Source organism: Bactrocera neohumeralis, unplaced genomic scaffold (genome assembly GCF_024586455.1).
Source record: "Bactrocera neohumeralis isolate Rockhampton unplaced genomic scaffold, APGP_CSIRO_Bneo_wtdbg2-racon-allhic-juicebox.fasta_v2 cluster10, whole genome shotgun sequence".
Classification (NCBI taxonomy): domain Eukaryota; kingdom Metazoa; phylum Arthropoda; class Insecta; order Diptera; family Tephritidae; genus Bactrocera; species Bactrocera neohumeralis.
In genome coordinates this window covers 10,282,477-10,298,023 of record NW_026089623.1, presented here as the reverse complement: position 1 = coordinate 10,298,023, position 15,547 = coordinate 10,282,477, and the positions used below count along the sequence as shown (strand labels likewise).

At 40.5% G+C, this 15,547-nt stretch overlaps 1 protein-coding gene across 6 annotated transcripts in view; it reads left to right on the top strand.

The window, feature by feature from the left end:
- The window catches only part of LOC126765059 (homogentisate 1,2-dioxygenase), a 219,227-nt gene that overhangs the window by 141,272 nt on the left and 62,408 nt on the right, over positions 1-15,547 (top strand). For all 6 annotated transcript variants that reach the window (XM_050482659.1, XM_050482662.1, XM_050482664.1 and 3 more), the window contains exon 5: positions 4,199-4,326. In XM_050482659.1, the coding sequence (XP_050338616.1) occupies positions 4,199-4,326 (128 nt within the window). The remainder of the gene's footprint in view (positions 1-4,198; positions 4,327-15,547) is intronic.

Below are 15,547 nucleotides of genomic sequence, written 5' to 3'. Positions count from 1 at the left end.
ATGGTTTTTGGCCCATAAGTGGGCGGCGCCACGCCCATTTTAAATTTAAAAAAAAAGCCTGGGTGCAGCTTCCTTCTGCCACTTCTTCCGTAAAATTTTGTGTTTCTGACGTTTTTTGTTAGTCCGTTAACGCACTTTTAGTGATTTTGAACATAACCTTTGTATGGGAGGTGGGCGTGGTTATTATCCGATTTCTTCCATTTTCGAACTGTATATGGAAATGCCTGAAGGAAACGACTCTATAGAGTTTGGTTGACATAGCTGTAGTAGTTTCCGAGATACGTACAAAAAACTTAGTAGTTGGCGGGGTCACGCCCACTTTTCCAAAACAATTGCGTCCAAATATGCCCCTCCCTAATGCGATCCTTTGTGCCAAATTTCACTTTAATATCTTTATTTATGGCTTAGTTATGACAGTTTATATGTTTTCGGTTTCCGCCATTTTGTGGGCGTGGCAGTGGGCCGATTTTGCCCATCTTCGAACTTAACCTTCTTATGGAGCCAAGGAATACGTGTACCAAGTTTCATCATGATATCTCAATTTTTACTCAAGTTACAGCTTGCACGGACGGACAGACGGACGGACAGACAGACATCCGGATTTCGACTCTACTCGTCGCCCTGATCACTTTGGTATATATAACCCTATATCTGACTCTTTTAGTTTTAGGACTTACAAACAACCGTTATGTGAACAAAACTATAATACTCTCGTTAGCAACATTGTTGCGAGAGTATAAAAACAACCAAATTATCTTGCAAAAATATAAATTTGTCTGTGAATAAGCATATTCTTGACCCCACTATATGGCATGGTTGCTAATTTGCACCTAACATTTTTCTGTGGTGAACATTTATTAACTTACCACAATTAAAAAGAGGCCTGAATAAAAAACTTAATTACTCATGTATTTGCTCCTAATCTCCTCTTATTTATGAACATATATTAAAATAAAACAATTTTCTTTTGAAAATATCTTAAAGTTTTATTTCCATAAATTTAAAAAAATAACACAATGCAACCATTTCCCATTAAGAGTCGCCATCTTGAAATCTTATAGAAACTTCACCCTGGACTCCCCTTGACGTTTCTCCATTGGCACCTCTCAGCTGTGCCTTTGTTCACATAGCATCAGCTGATTCTTTCCCTACTCCTCCTTTACGATGTCGTTTACTTACTGTGTCCCTTTCGTTGTTGTTATTCGCTTTCTTGCGTTCGCTTATCATCTGTTGGGCAACAGAGTTGTCCTCGCCCATGGTGCTTTCATTGCCTTCGTCCATGTCGTCTGGATCATCTGGTGGTAACATGCACCAAGTTTTAAACTGCTCTGATGCAAATAGAGCCTTGTAATGCCGTTGCGTTCATTCGGCATGGGGTAAGTCCTCACAAAATACATAGCTATCATTTGGCAGGACTTTGGTAATGATGAACGGTCTTCTGAACCGTGGTTCTAACTTTAGTGATGAACCGGTGCTTATTGGTTCGTTCGTAGTCAATACAAGATCACCTTCGTTGTAAGTCTTCGGTTGAGAATGCTTTGTGTAGTATAGATTCTTGGCTTGTGCTCTTATTGCATCGTTTTTCGTCGTCGGTAGAAGGTAATAGTATGGATAGGATAATACGATTAGCGCGCTCAGCGTATCCGTTAGTGAGTGGCGTACGCACTGCGTTGAGAGTATGTTTGAAGTTTTTTTCGATGAAAAACTTTTGAAACGCCCTCGAAGAAAAAGCCGTTCATTGGTCGGATACAATACGTTCAGGTATTTTCAGCTCGGATCCAAATGATCAATGTATGTTGTCGTAGACGGTATCGGTTTAACGATGTCGTAGTGATACTGACCCTTACATCGTCCACCAAGAGTTTTACTCAAAGCGCAACTCACACATGAGTTAATATAGCTCTTCCCGTAATTGTGCATGCGGGGAAACCAGAATTCAGGATTACTTTTATTGCTTTTTCAACGCTCATATGACCTTATCTTGAAATTCGTGGAGTATCTGAAACCTAAACTGCTTCGGAACAACCCATAATAGTTTGTTGTCGTACTTTCGATATGAACGTCCCAGTTCAATGACATAGTCGGCGTATTCTGGTTTCATCTCATTCTGCATTTCATTAACAATGTTTCTAAATTTCTGGTCTTGAAGCTGAACACTAACCAACCAATCAGCCTTGTCAATGATCATCCTGGAAATTTTGAGATGAACGGTATCTACTTCGTGTGCCCCTGTGGTCGGTGTAGAATCTCGATGTCGAATTGTTGTATTCTCAACCATTACCGGCAATGCGTAGTATGAGCTCTCGTTTCTCCATAGTTGTTCACAGAGTGTTCCAATCAGTGATAACTTTGATCTTCTTCTCGTATACGTAGTATTTATCTTTCCAATGATTCCAAGATCACTAACTTTTCGAGCTCATAGCTGTGGAAACGTTTTTCGTTGTCCGTAGTGGAGCGACTAAAATATGATATCGGGTGCAGTTGTATTCTCAGCTTGCAACAAAAAGCTCGCAAGGCCGATAAAACTTGCTAATGTACGAGTATGTAGTTCATGTCTGACTTCGATGCGGTAGCTCACCAAGGTTGGTTTCCACGATAACGCTGTTTTCAGTTCGTTAGCAATTTTCGTAACGGCTGGGAAATAGCACAATGTCTCCACTCGTCTTGCCAAACGGCATGATTCATGTAGCCGTTCTTCGATATTCGAGACTGAACATTTTTTTTTGTCATCTTATTAATACGTCGGTAATCGATTCATAACCGATCACTTCCATTTTGCTTCTTGACTAGAACCACGGGGCTTGCGTATTCCGATGTCGATTTTCTAATAATATCGCGTTCCAGTAGTTCTTCAATCATCTTGAAATACGATTCGATTGCTCTCAAGTACTATGCTAACTTGAACTACATGAATCACATCAGTTTTTCCAATAACTTTCAGTCCACTAGAGAATAATTCGGCGTAGCTTTCCAGAACACTTTGCATCTTATTTCAGTCTACTTTATGGCTGAAATTAGACACTAGTTTGGAAAAATTGCTCTCAGTTATTACCGTCGTCTGTATTGCTCGCCTACTTCCGACCATTTTCAATGTAACGTTTTGTAACGGCTTGCGGTTTGATGATGAACCGGTCGATGGTTATATCTATGGTAATAGCCTCCGTGAACGTGTGCGCCCCTGATTTTTACTTGTGAGCAGCATTTTACGGATTTAGCGTCGATGCGTTTGGCTGTTGACCTGCGAATGATGCATTGACTACTGGTGTCGATGAATGCGATATGTGGTTTCGCTTTTATGTAAACTAGTTTCTTGAAACATTCGTCAAAATTCGTTGCCCAAGTCGTCGTAGCGCTCCTGTCATCTTTTCGCAATTTCCTCCGTTTGGATGAACTTTTTTACACATTGCAAAGCGATGTCGCTTCTGTGGCAATGGACTTTTTTCTGGAGAAATGTCCAGGTATGTTTCAGTTGTAGCATTTTAATAGTGCTTTAAATTTTTGGTTTTACGGTTTTTACGGTTTCCTTTGGTTTTCTCGTTGTTTTGGCCTTCGTGATGGCTCGTAACGTATTGGCAAAATCTGCTACTGCTTTTAATCGCGTATAAATGGCCTACAATAAAAATCTATCATCCCATTTATAGGCTTTCACCACTCTATCGATTCTGCCAATAAATTGTTCCACCGTAATGCTTGCATTATTTGTTGGATTAAATTCCGGCAGAGTATTTGCGTTCGTTGAAATTTTTCCATTGCTTTGAATGCGTGTTACAGCGTTGTTGTTGGTTGACATAGTTTTGTCGGCGTTCGTTGAAATTTCAGCGTGATTTTGAACGCCTGCTCTGCGTTTTGTACCGTTGATATATCTTGTGTGCTTGGCTGTATCAGAGGCAGCTTTGTGCTTGTGCCATAATTTCGCGTAACAGCTTCATCTCCTGTTGCAGTCGTGCTATCGTTGCTCCAACCTTAAATCGCCGATTTTTGGAACGGGGAATGTGAGTAATATTCCACTTCTGAAGTGTAAACTCGTAAACGATTTTCGACATCTTATGTAACTTTGAATTCAAATTAACATAACAAAACTTGTATTTATATGTTTTAAATAATTGTATTTATTAAATTTACTCTAAAATTGTGAATTATTATAAAAAATATAATAATAAAACTAAGAATTTTTATTTTTTCATATTATTGTTTTAAGGGGATATATTCTTGAGGTTTATAACAATCACTTTCAACTCCCGGAACTAGGTCCAATAGGAGCAAATGGTTTGGCTAATCCGCGCGATTTTTTAACTCCTGTTGCATTGTTTGAAGATAATGATGAAGGTTTGTAAAAAGTTCTTACCGTTTGAATTCATCTACTATAAAAATAAGTTCCATGTGCAATTGAATTTCGAGTTTATAAACTCCTTCAATTTTATAATTAATTAATAATACATACTTATACAATTCTTTATAATTAATCAATGATCATCAACACACACATAACTTGTTTCATAAATAGAATATAATTTCTTCCTAATACTTCCAGCATTATAATATACATTTTATTCGCCTAATGTTTTCAGAACTGCAAAAAAATAGGTTTTCACTAACTTCACAGAATTTTCCACTTGGTGCATCGGCACAACAGCAAACACAGGCAGAAAATTGTTGTCAATGGAGTAAAATGTGTCAGACCAAAACCCATGTTTATTTTCGTGCAATGACACGTAAAAATATAATTGCAACCTTGTTTTAGCTGTCATTTTACATAAAGACATATTACGCCGTTAAATTTTTGAGATTTGTTAAAGAGTTTTGTTAACCTTCAAGCGGGAGCGCGAAGTCGAATCGATCGCGTTTATTACCTTAACGTTCATATTACTATTATTACCCATTACATTTATTTGTCACTTCTAGTAGCCTGTCGCTATGTAATTGGGAGTAAAACAAAGTATAAAACGTCGCACAAGGGAGCATTTACCCTCAAAAACCGGACAAAATTGAAAATTACAAACTTCAGCGATGGTACTCAAAATTGATTTTTTTTGGTACCTAAATAACCGGTCTACAATGAACCGAATAAATGAATGACCTTCAGGCTGCTATATTGCCACACAAGTAGTCGAAACCTAGACTTCGTTCAGAACGCACATGATTATTCGCGAAACTCTCCATTGTTCTCGAGATTGCAAGTGGTTGTTTTTAATGCGTGAACGGAATTCTTGGAAATATTTTTTATGGATTCAGAACAACATGGTATATATTTAATATTTATAATATAAAAATTAATTTAGTTAATGTATTATTATGTTTTTTTCGAGAAAACAAGGAATCATTAAAAAAACTAAATTTTTTTTTTAAGTTTTTAGAAATTAGTGTTTTTGTTATAGTGTTGGGCGAGGTCGAGCTATGATTTTTTTTCTTAGTAAACTACAGGGTTTCTACTTAACATATCAGCTTAAACATTTTCCCCGTCTTTCCCCCCCTGTAAAAAAACGCGTTGAAAAAGGTTGATCAGTTGCAAAAAATGAGTACTGCTTTATTTATTTTTTTTCAATTGAATACTGAAATCCTGCTAAATTAGTCTAGACGGGTGGGAAGAAGGTATACATTTCTCGAGTAGTACCCAAAATTACTGGAATTGAAAATGTGCAAGAACTACGTTAGGAATTTGTTCTATTATTTCGTTTTTTCGGGTTCGAAATCACAAAAAAATGCCTCGAAAAACATTATATGTATATGCTTTGTAGGGAAAGCGCTGCTTTGGGAGAGAAAATGGGAAGATAAAACGTCATATATGGAAAAAAAAGCTTCAAGAAATAATGGAGTGTCCAAACGACGAATTTCAAACTTTCAGTAAAGATTTAAAGTATTTCATATGGGATTTAAAAAAGAAATGGGTATTGTCCAGTTATACTGAAGAAAGATTTGTCAAAAAATACGAAGAATGGCTTAACGCTTCCATTTTAGTGCCCAAGCATACAATTCCAAGAGATGTCTGATCGTAGTAAACGCCAGAAAACTAAAGACCTTCGTGAGCAGATAGCTGTCCAGGAGATTGCTTACGCAGCTAGCGTTAGTCAAAGCTGCGTCTAAACTTATAATAGACGTAACTTCTACACCTACAAGAGCCATAAAATACAAAAAAATAATAATTGAAGCTCAGAAGCCAGAAATAAAAAAGTACACACCTGCTGAAGCCATACAAATCTTTGTTGAAGGTGATTTTACAAGAAAACAGTGGGAGTTATTACACGAATCAAACAAGGGTATTTTTCCTTGTTATACGCTTATTAGAGAAGCAAAGAAAAGCTGTTATCCAAAACAAGATTTAATTCGAGTTACAGAGAGATGTGCTGAAGTTGTGCTCCAAGATTTACTAGACCATACTACTATAAGGCTATGTCTTTATACTGAAGACGTTCTTCAAAACTGCACCGTAGCCTAATTAGAGAATCTTGAGCTTAATTCAAAATGGGTTGCGATGGTTCACATCAAGTTGAATATCAACAAAAATACTCGCTCTTTAGCTCTCCTGACGATGACGACTCCAACATATTTCAGAGTTCATTGGTACCCTTGAGGTTGCAGTAGTATATAGGTGACACCAAAAAAGTTCTGTGCCAAAATCCAACACCTTCATCTATTCGTTTCTGCTGACCAATTCGAATTCGATTTCTGCATGAAACTGTCAATGTCACAAAAGAAGAGATATTATACGTAGAGAATAAGGCAAAACGATTGCTGGTGACCAAACGACATGCATTGCTTCCAACAATGGTTGCGGCAATAGTTTGCAATGCGGCTACCGATACCACTTCTACCATGAAATGTTACATATGTGGGAAAACGTCAAAAAGTTTCAATAACTTTGAAAGAACTAATGAGGAAGATCCCAAGTCATTAAAATTTGGTTTGTCAATTCTCCAAGCTAGAATCCGTTTATTTGAAACCATATTACACCTTGCTTATAAACTTCCTTTGAATAAATGACAAGTTCGAACCACAGAAGAAAAAAAACTTGTGAAAGAAAATAAGGAAAGAATCCAAAAAGCATACAGGGAAAGGACAGGACTATAAATGACATGCCAAAAGCTGGTTTCGGAAATTCTAATTCGGGTAACACATCTCGAAGATTCTTCAGCGATCCAGATTTAGCTGCTGAAATTCCAGAAATAAAAAAAGATTTCATAATCAAACTTAAGGTCATTCTAGAAGCAATGTCATCTGGCCATAAAATTGATGTAATGAAATTTCAAATATTTAATTTAATATCATAAAATACGCTATCTTACCTATCGGTCAGCTATCAGAAGAGGCAGCGGAGGCTTGAAACAAGTCTATATCGACAAGACTTTGCAAGAAAATTTTTACGGGTTCAGTGCAACCTTCTTCTTCTTCTTAATTGGCGAAAACACCGCTTACGCGATTATAGCCGAGTTAACAACAGCGCGCCAGTCGTTTCTTCTTTTCGCTGCGTGGCGCCAATTGGATATTCCAAGCGAAGCCAGGTCCTTCTCCACTTGGTCCTTCCAACGGAGTGGAGGTCTTCCTCTTCCTCTGCTTCCCCCGGCGGGTACTGCGTCGAATACTTTCAGAGCTGGAGTGTTTTCATCCATCCGGACAACATGACCTAGCCAGCGTAGCCGCTGTCTTTTAATTCGCTGAACTATGTCAATGTCGTCATATATCTCGTACAGCTCATCGTTCCATCGGATGCGATATTCGCCGTGGCCAATGCGCAAAGGACCATAAATCTTTCGCAGAATTTTTCTCTCGAAAACTCGTAACGTCGACTCATCGGTTGCTGTCATCGCCCAAGCCTCTGCACCATATAGCAGGACGGGAATTATGAGCGACTTATAGAGTTTAGCTTTTGTTCGTCGAGGGAGGACTTTACTTTTCAATTGCATACTCAGTCCGAAGTAGCACCTGTTGGCAAGAGCAATCCTGCGTTGGATTTCCAGGCTGACATTATTAGTGGTTTTAATGCTGGTTCCTAAATAGACGAAATTATCTACAACTTCAAAGTTATGACTGTCAACAGTGACGTGAGAGCCAAGTCGCGAGTGCGACGACTGTTTGTTTGATGACAGGAGATATTTCGTTTTGCCCTCGTTCACTACCAGACCCATTTTCTGTGCTTCCTTGTCCAGCCTAGAGAAAGCAGAACTAACGGCGCGGGTGTTGAGGCTGATGATATCAATATCGTCGGCATACGCCAGCAGCTGTACACTCTTATAGAAGATGGTACCTTCTCTGTTTAGTTCTGCAGCTCGAACTATTTTCTCCAGGAGCAGGTTGAAGAAGTCGCACGATAGGGAGTCGCCTTGTCTGAAACCTTGTTTGGTATCGAACGGCTCGGAGAGGTCCTTCCCGATCCTGACGGAGCTTTTCGTGTTCTTCAACGTCAGTTTACACAGCCGTATTAGTTTTGAGGGGATACCAAATTCAGACATCGCGGCATAAAGGCAGCTCCTTTTCGTGCTGTCGAAAGCAGCTTTGAAATCGACGAAGAGGTGGTGTGTGTCGATTCTCCTTTCACGGGTCTTTTCCAAGATTTGGCGTATGGTGAATATCTGGTCGGTTGTTGATTTTCCAGGTCTAAAGCCACACTGATAAGGTCAAATCAGTTTGTTGACGGTGGGCTTTAATCTTTCACACAATACGCTCGATAGAACCTTATATGCGATGTTGAGGAGGCTAATCCCACGGTAGTTGGCGCAGATTGTGGGGTCTCCTTTTTTATGGATTGGGCATAGCACACTTAAATTCCAATCGGTGGCATGCTCTCGTCCGACCATATTTTACAAAGAAGCTGATGCATGCTCCCTATTAGTTCTTCGCCGCCGTGTTTGAATAGCTCGGCCGGTAGTCCGTCGGCCCCTGCCGCTTTGTTGTTCTTGAGGCGGGCATTTGCTATTCGAACTTCTTCATGGTCGGGTAATGGAACGTCAGCTCCATCGTCATCGATTGGGGTATCGGGTTCTCCTTCTCCTGGTGTTGTGCGTTCACTGCCATTCAGCAGGCTGGAGAAGTGTTCCCTCCATAATTTAACTATGCTCTGGGCATCAGTGACTAGATCACCTTTGGGGGTTCTACAATAGTATGCTCCGGTCATGAAACCTTCTGTAAGCCGCCGCATTTTTTCGTAGAATTTTCGAGCATTACCCCTGTCGGCCAGCTTATCAAGCTCTTCGTACTCACGAATTTCGGCCTCTTTCTTCTTCTGTCTGCAAATGCGTCTCGCTTCCCTCTTCAACTCAACGTCTTCAACGCAACCACCAAGATGTTTTAAACAGGCTTCTTCTCACATCTGATCCATTTTTAAGTTGCCAGCAAAAACGCCAACGAAGCAAAAGCCAACCCTTCTTGAGTGAAACTATAAAGCCCTTCAAGTCACAGGAACCAGAGGTCCACGTCGACACTGAAACAGGGATGCCTGAACATTCTGATGAATCAGAAGAGGCTTTGTAACAACGCACACGGGGGAATTCTTATTATACTCTCGCAACAAAGTTGCTAAGGAGAGTATTATTGTTTTGTTCACATAACGGTTGTTTGTAAGTCCTAAAACTAAAAGAGTCAGATATAGGGTTATATATACCAAAGTGATCAGGGCGACGAGTAGAGTCGAAATCCGGATGTCTGTCTGTCCGTCCGTCCGTCTGTCCGTCCGTCCGTGCAAGCTGTAACTTGAGTAAAAATTGAGATATCATGATGAAACTTGGTACACGTATTCCTTGGATCCATAAGAAGGCTAAGTTCGAAGATGGGCAAAATCGGCCAACTGCCACGCCCACAAAATGGCGGAAACCGAAAACCTATAAAGTGTCATAACTAAGCCATAAATAAAGATATTAAAGTGAAATTTGGCACAAAGGATCGCATTAGGGAGGGGCATATTTGGACGCAATTGTTTTGGAAAAGTGGGCGTGGCCCCGCCCCCTACTACGTTTTTTGTACATATCTCGGAAACCACTATAGCTATGTCAACCAAAGTCTACAGAGTCGTTTTCTTCAGGTATTTCCATATACAGTTCAAAAATGGAAGAAATCGGATAATAACCACGCCCACCTCCCATACAAAGGTTATGTTCAAAATCACTAAAAATGCGTTAACCGACTAATAAAAAACGTCAGAAACACAAAATTTTACGGAAGAAGTGGCAGAAGGAAGCTGCACCCAGGCTTTTTTTTTAAATTTAAAATGGGCGTGGCGCCGCCCACTTATGGACCAAAAACCATATCTCGGGAACTACTCTATCGATTTCAATGAAATTCAATATATAATATTTTGTTAACATTCTGATGACATGTACGAAATATGGGTGAAATCGGTTAACAACCACGCCTTCTTCCAATATAACGCTATTTTGAATTCCATCTGATGCCTTCTCTGTATAATACGAGTATAAACATTAGGAACCAATGATGATAGCGGAATAAAACTTTACGGTATTTGAAAAATATGTAAATGACGTATTATGAAATCTCGATTATCACTTTACCATGCGAGAGTATAAAATGTTCGGTGACTCCCGAACTTAGCCCTTCCTTACTTGTTATATATAAGTTCAACGAGAAAAGTGCAATAGCCGACAGAAATAACAGATGATCCAAGCAAAAGAACTTTTTATACTCTCGCAATAAAGTTGCTAAGGAGAGTATTATAGTTTTGTTCTCATAACGGTTGTTTGTAAGTCCTAAAACTAAAAGAGTCAGATATAGGGTTATATATACCAAAGTGATCAGGGCGACGAGTAGAGTCGAAATCCGGATGTCTGTCTGTCCGTCCGTCCGTCTGTCCGTCCGTCCGTGCAAGCTGTAACTTGAGTAAAAATTGAGATATCATGATGAAACTTGGTACACGTATTTCTTGGCGCCATGGGAAGGTTAAGTTCGAAGATGGGCAAAATCGGCCCACTATCACGCCCACAAAATGGCGAAAACCGAAAAAATACAAAGTGTCATAACTAAAATAAAGATATTAAAGTGACATTTGGCACAAAGGATCGCATTAGGGAGGGGCATATTTGAACGTAATTTTTTTGGAAAAGTGGGCGTGACCCCGGCCCCTACTATGTTTTTTGTACATATCTCGGAAACTACTATAGCTATGTCAAGTTCAAAAATGGAAAAATGGAAGAAATCGGATAATAACCACGCCCACCTCCCATACAAAGGTTATGTTGAAAATCACTAAAAGTGCATTAACCGACTAACAAAAAACGTCAGAACGACTAAATTTTACGGAAGAAATGGCAGAAGGAAGCTGAACCCAGCCTTTTTTTTTTTAATTGAAAATGGGCGTGGCGTCGCCCACTTATGGACCAAAAACCATATCTCAGGAACTACTATACCAATTTCAATGAAATTCGGTATGTAATATTTTCTTAACACCCTGATGACATATGGGTGAAATCGGTTAACAACCACGCCTTTTTCCAATATAACGCTATTTTGAGTTCCATCTGATGCCTTCTTTGTATAATATATGTGACCTGGTCTACGAAAAGGGAGCTAACGTGCGAAAACTAGTTTTCTGGGAAAAGCTGTTAAAAATAATCGTCAGTTTCTCGTTATCTCATTAATTGTTCTCCTTTTTTTGACACCTAATTCAATACTCAAAGTACACAAATTGATCTAATCTAATTAATTTTACAGCAAAATAAAAAAATATGTAAATGACGGATAATGAAATCTCGATTATCACTTTATCATGCGAGAGTATAAAATGTTCGGTGACACTCGAACTGAGCCCTTCCTTACATGTTTCAGTAGGTTTTTTGACATATCCCGCGTGAGTCGTGTCAAGTTGTTACGTTATTATACTCTCGCAACAATGTTGCTAAGGAGAGTATTATATCGGGTGATTTTTTAAGAGCTTGATAACTTTTTTTTTAAAAAAAACGCATAAAATTTGCAAAATCTCATCGGTTCTTTATTTGAAACGTTAGATTGGTTCATGACATTTACTTTTTGAAGATAATTTCATTTAAATGTTGACCGCGGCTGCGTCTTAGGTGGTCCATTCGGAAAGTCCAATTTTGGGAAACTTTTTCGAGCATTTCGGCCGGAATAGCCCGAATTTCTTCGGAAATGTTGTCTTCCAAAGCTGGAATAGTTGCTGGCTTATTTCTGTAGACTTTAGACTTGACGTAGCCCCACAAAAAATAGTCTAAAGGCGTTAAATCGCATGATCTTGGTGGCCAACTTACGGGTCCATTTCTTGAGATGAATTGTTCTCCGAAGTTTTCCCTCAAAATGGCCATAGAATCGCGAGCTGTGTGGCATGTAGCGCCATCTTGTTGAAACCACATGTCAACCAAGTTCAGTTCTTCCATTTTTGGCAACAAAAAGTTTGTTAGCATCGAACGATAGCGATCGCCATTCACCGTAACGTTGCGTCCAACAGCATCTTTGAAAAAATACGGTCCAATGATTCCACCAGCGTACAAACCACACCAAACAGTGCATTTTTCGGGATGCATGGGCAGTTCTTGAACGGCTTCTGGTTGCTCTTCACCCCAAATGCGGCAATTTTGCTTATTTACGTAGCCATTCAACCAGAAATGAGCCTCATCGCTGAACAAAATTTGTCGATAAAAACACATTTCGAACCGAACACTGATTTTGGTAATAAAATTCAATGATTTGCAAGCGTTGCTCGTTAGTAAGTCTATTCATGATGAAATGTCAAAGCATACTGAGCATCTTTCTCTTTGACACCATGTCTGAAATCCCACGTGATCTGTCAAATACTAATGCATGAAAATCCTAACCTCAAAAAAATCACCCGATATATCTCTATCTCTATACTCTAGACTCTATAGAGTTTGGTTGACATTCTATAGTAGTTTCCGAGATATGTACAAAAAACTTAGTAGGGGGCGGGGCCACGCCCACTTTTCCAAAACAATTGCGTCCAAATATGCCCCTCCCTAATGCGATCCTTTGTGCCAAATTTCACTTTAATATCTTTATTTATGGCTTAGTTATGACACTTTATAGGTTTTCGGTTTCCGCCATTTTGTGGGCGTGGCAGTTAACCGATTTTGCCCATCTTCGAACTTAACCTTCTTATGGAACCAAGGAATAAGTGTACCAAGTTTCATCATGATATCTCAATTTTTACTCAAGTTACAGCTTGCACGGACAGACGGACGGACAGACGGACAGACAGACATCCGGATTTCGACTCTACTCGTCACCCTGATCACTTTGGTATATATAACCCTATATCTGACTCTTTTAGTTTTAGGACTTACAAACAACCGTTATGTGAACAAAACAATAATACTCTCCTTAGCAACTTTGTTGCGAGAGTATAATAAGAATTCCCCCGTGTGCGTTGTTACAAAGCCTCTTCTGATTCATCAGAATGTTCAGGCATCCCTGTTTCAGTGTCGACGTGGACCTCTGGTTCCTGTGACTTGAAGGGCTTTATAGTTTCACTCAAGAAGGGTTGGCTTTTGCTTCGTTGGCGTTTTTGCTGGCAACTTAAAATTGGATCAGATGTGAGAAGAAGCCTGTTTAAAACATCTTGGTGGTTGCGTTGAAGAGGTTGAGTTGAAGAGGGAAGCGAGACGCATTTGCAGACAGAAGAAGAAAGAGGCCGAAATTCGTGAGTACGAAGAGCTTGATAAGCTGGCCGACAGGGGTAATGCTCTAAAATTCTACGAAAAAATGCGGCGGCTTACAGAAGGTTTCAAGGCCGGAGCATACTCTTGTAGAACCCCCAAAGGTGATCTAGTCACTGATGCCCAGAGCATAGTTAAATTATGGAGGGAACACTTCTCCAGCCTGCTGAATGGCAGTGAACGCACAACACCAGGAGAAGGAGAACCCGATACCCCAATCGATGACGATGGAGCTGACGTTCCATTACCCGACCATGAAGAAGTTCGAATAGCAAATGCCCGCCTCAAGAACAACAAAGCGGCAGGGGCCGACGGACTACCGGCCGAGCTATTCAAACACGGCGGCGAAGAACTAATAGGGAGCATGCATCAGCTTCTTTGTAAAATATGGTCGGACGAGAGCATGCCCAACGATTGGAATTTAAGTGTGCTATGCCCAATCCATAAAAAAGGAGACCCCACAATCTGCGCCAACTACCGTGGGATTAGCCTCCTCAACATCGCATATAAGGTTCTATCGAGCGTATTGTGTGAAAGATTAAAGCCCACCGTCAACAAACTGATTTGACCTTATCAGTGTGGCTTCAGACCTGGAAAATCAACAACCGACCAGATATTCACCATGCGCCAAATCTTGGAAAAGACCCGTGAAAGGAGAATCGACACACACCACCTCTTCGTCGATTTCAAAGCTGCTTTCGACAGCACGAAAAGGAGCTGCCTTTATGCCGCGATGTCTGAATTTGGTATCCCCTCAAAACTAATACGGCTGTGTAAACTGACGTTGAAGAACACGAAAAGCTCCGTCAGGATCGGGAAGGACCTCTCCGAGCCGTTCGATACCAAACAAGGTTTCAGACAAGGCGACTCCCTATCGTGCGACTTCTTCAACCTGCTCCTGGAGAAAATAGTTCGAGCTGCAGAACTAAACAGAGAAGGTACCATCTTCTATAAGAGTGTACAGCTGCTGGCGTATGCCGACGATATTGATATCATCAGCCTCAACACCCGCGCCGTTAGTTCTGCTTTCTCTAGGCTGGACAAGGAAGCACAGAAAATGGGTCTGGTAGTGAACGAGGGCAAAACGAAATATCTCCTGTCATCAAACAAACAGTCGTCGCACTCGCGACTTGGCTCTCACGTCACTGTTGACAGTCATAACTTTGAAGTTGTAGATAATTTCGTCTATTTAGGAACCAGCATTAAAACCACTAATAATGTCAGCCTGGAAATCCAACGCAGGATTGCTCTTGCCAACAGGTGCTACTTCGGACTGAGTATGCAATTGAAAAGTAAAGTCCTCCCTCGACGAACAAAAGCTAAACTCTATAAGTCGCTCATAATTCCCGTCCTGCTATATGGTGCAGAGGCTTGGGCGATGACAGCAACCGATGAGTCGACGTTACGAGTTTTCGAGAGAAAATTTCTGCGAAAGATTTATGGTCCTTTGCGCATTGGCCACGGCGAATATCGCATCCGATGGAACGATGAGCTGTACGAGATATATGACGACATTGACATAGTTCAGCGAATTAAAAGACAGCGGCTACGCTGGCTAGGTCATGTTGTCCGGATGGATGAAAACACTCCAGCTCTGAAAGTATTCGACGCAGTACCCGCCGGGGGAAGCAGAGGAAGAGGAAGACCTCCACTCCGTTGGAAGGACCAAGTGGAGAAGGACCTGGCTTCGCTTGGAATATCCAATTGGCGCCACGCAGCGAAAAGAAGAAACGACTGGCGCGCTGTTGTTAACTCGGCTATAATCGCGTAAGCGGTGTTTTCGCCAATTAAGAAGAAGAAGAAGGTTGCACTGAACCCGTAAAAATTTTCTTGCAAAGTCTTGTCGATATAGACTTGTTTCAAGCCTCCGCTGCCTCTTCTGATAGCTGACCGATAGGTAAGATAGCGTATTTTATGAT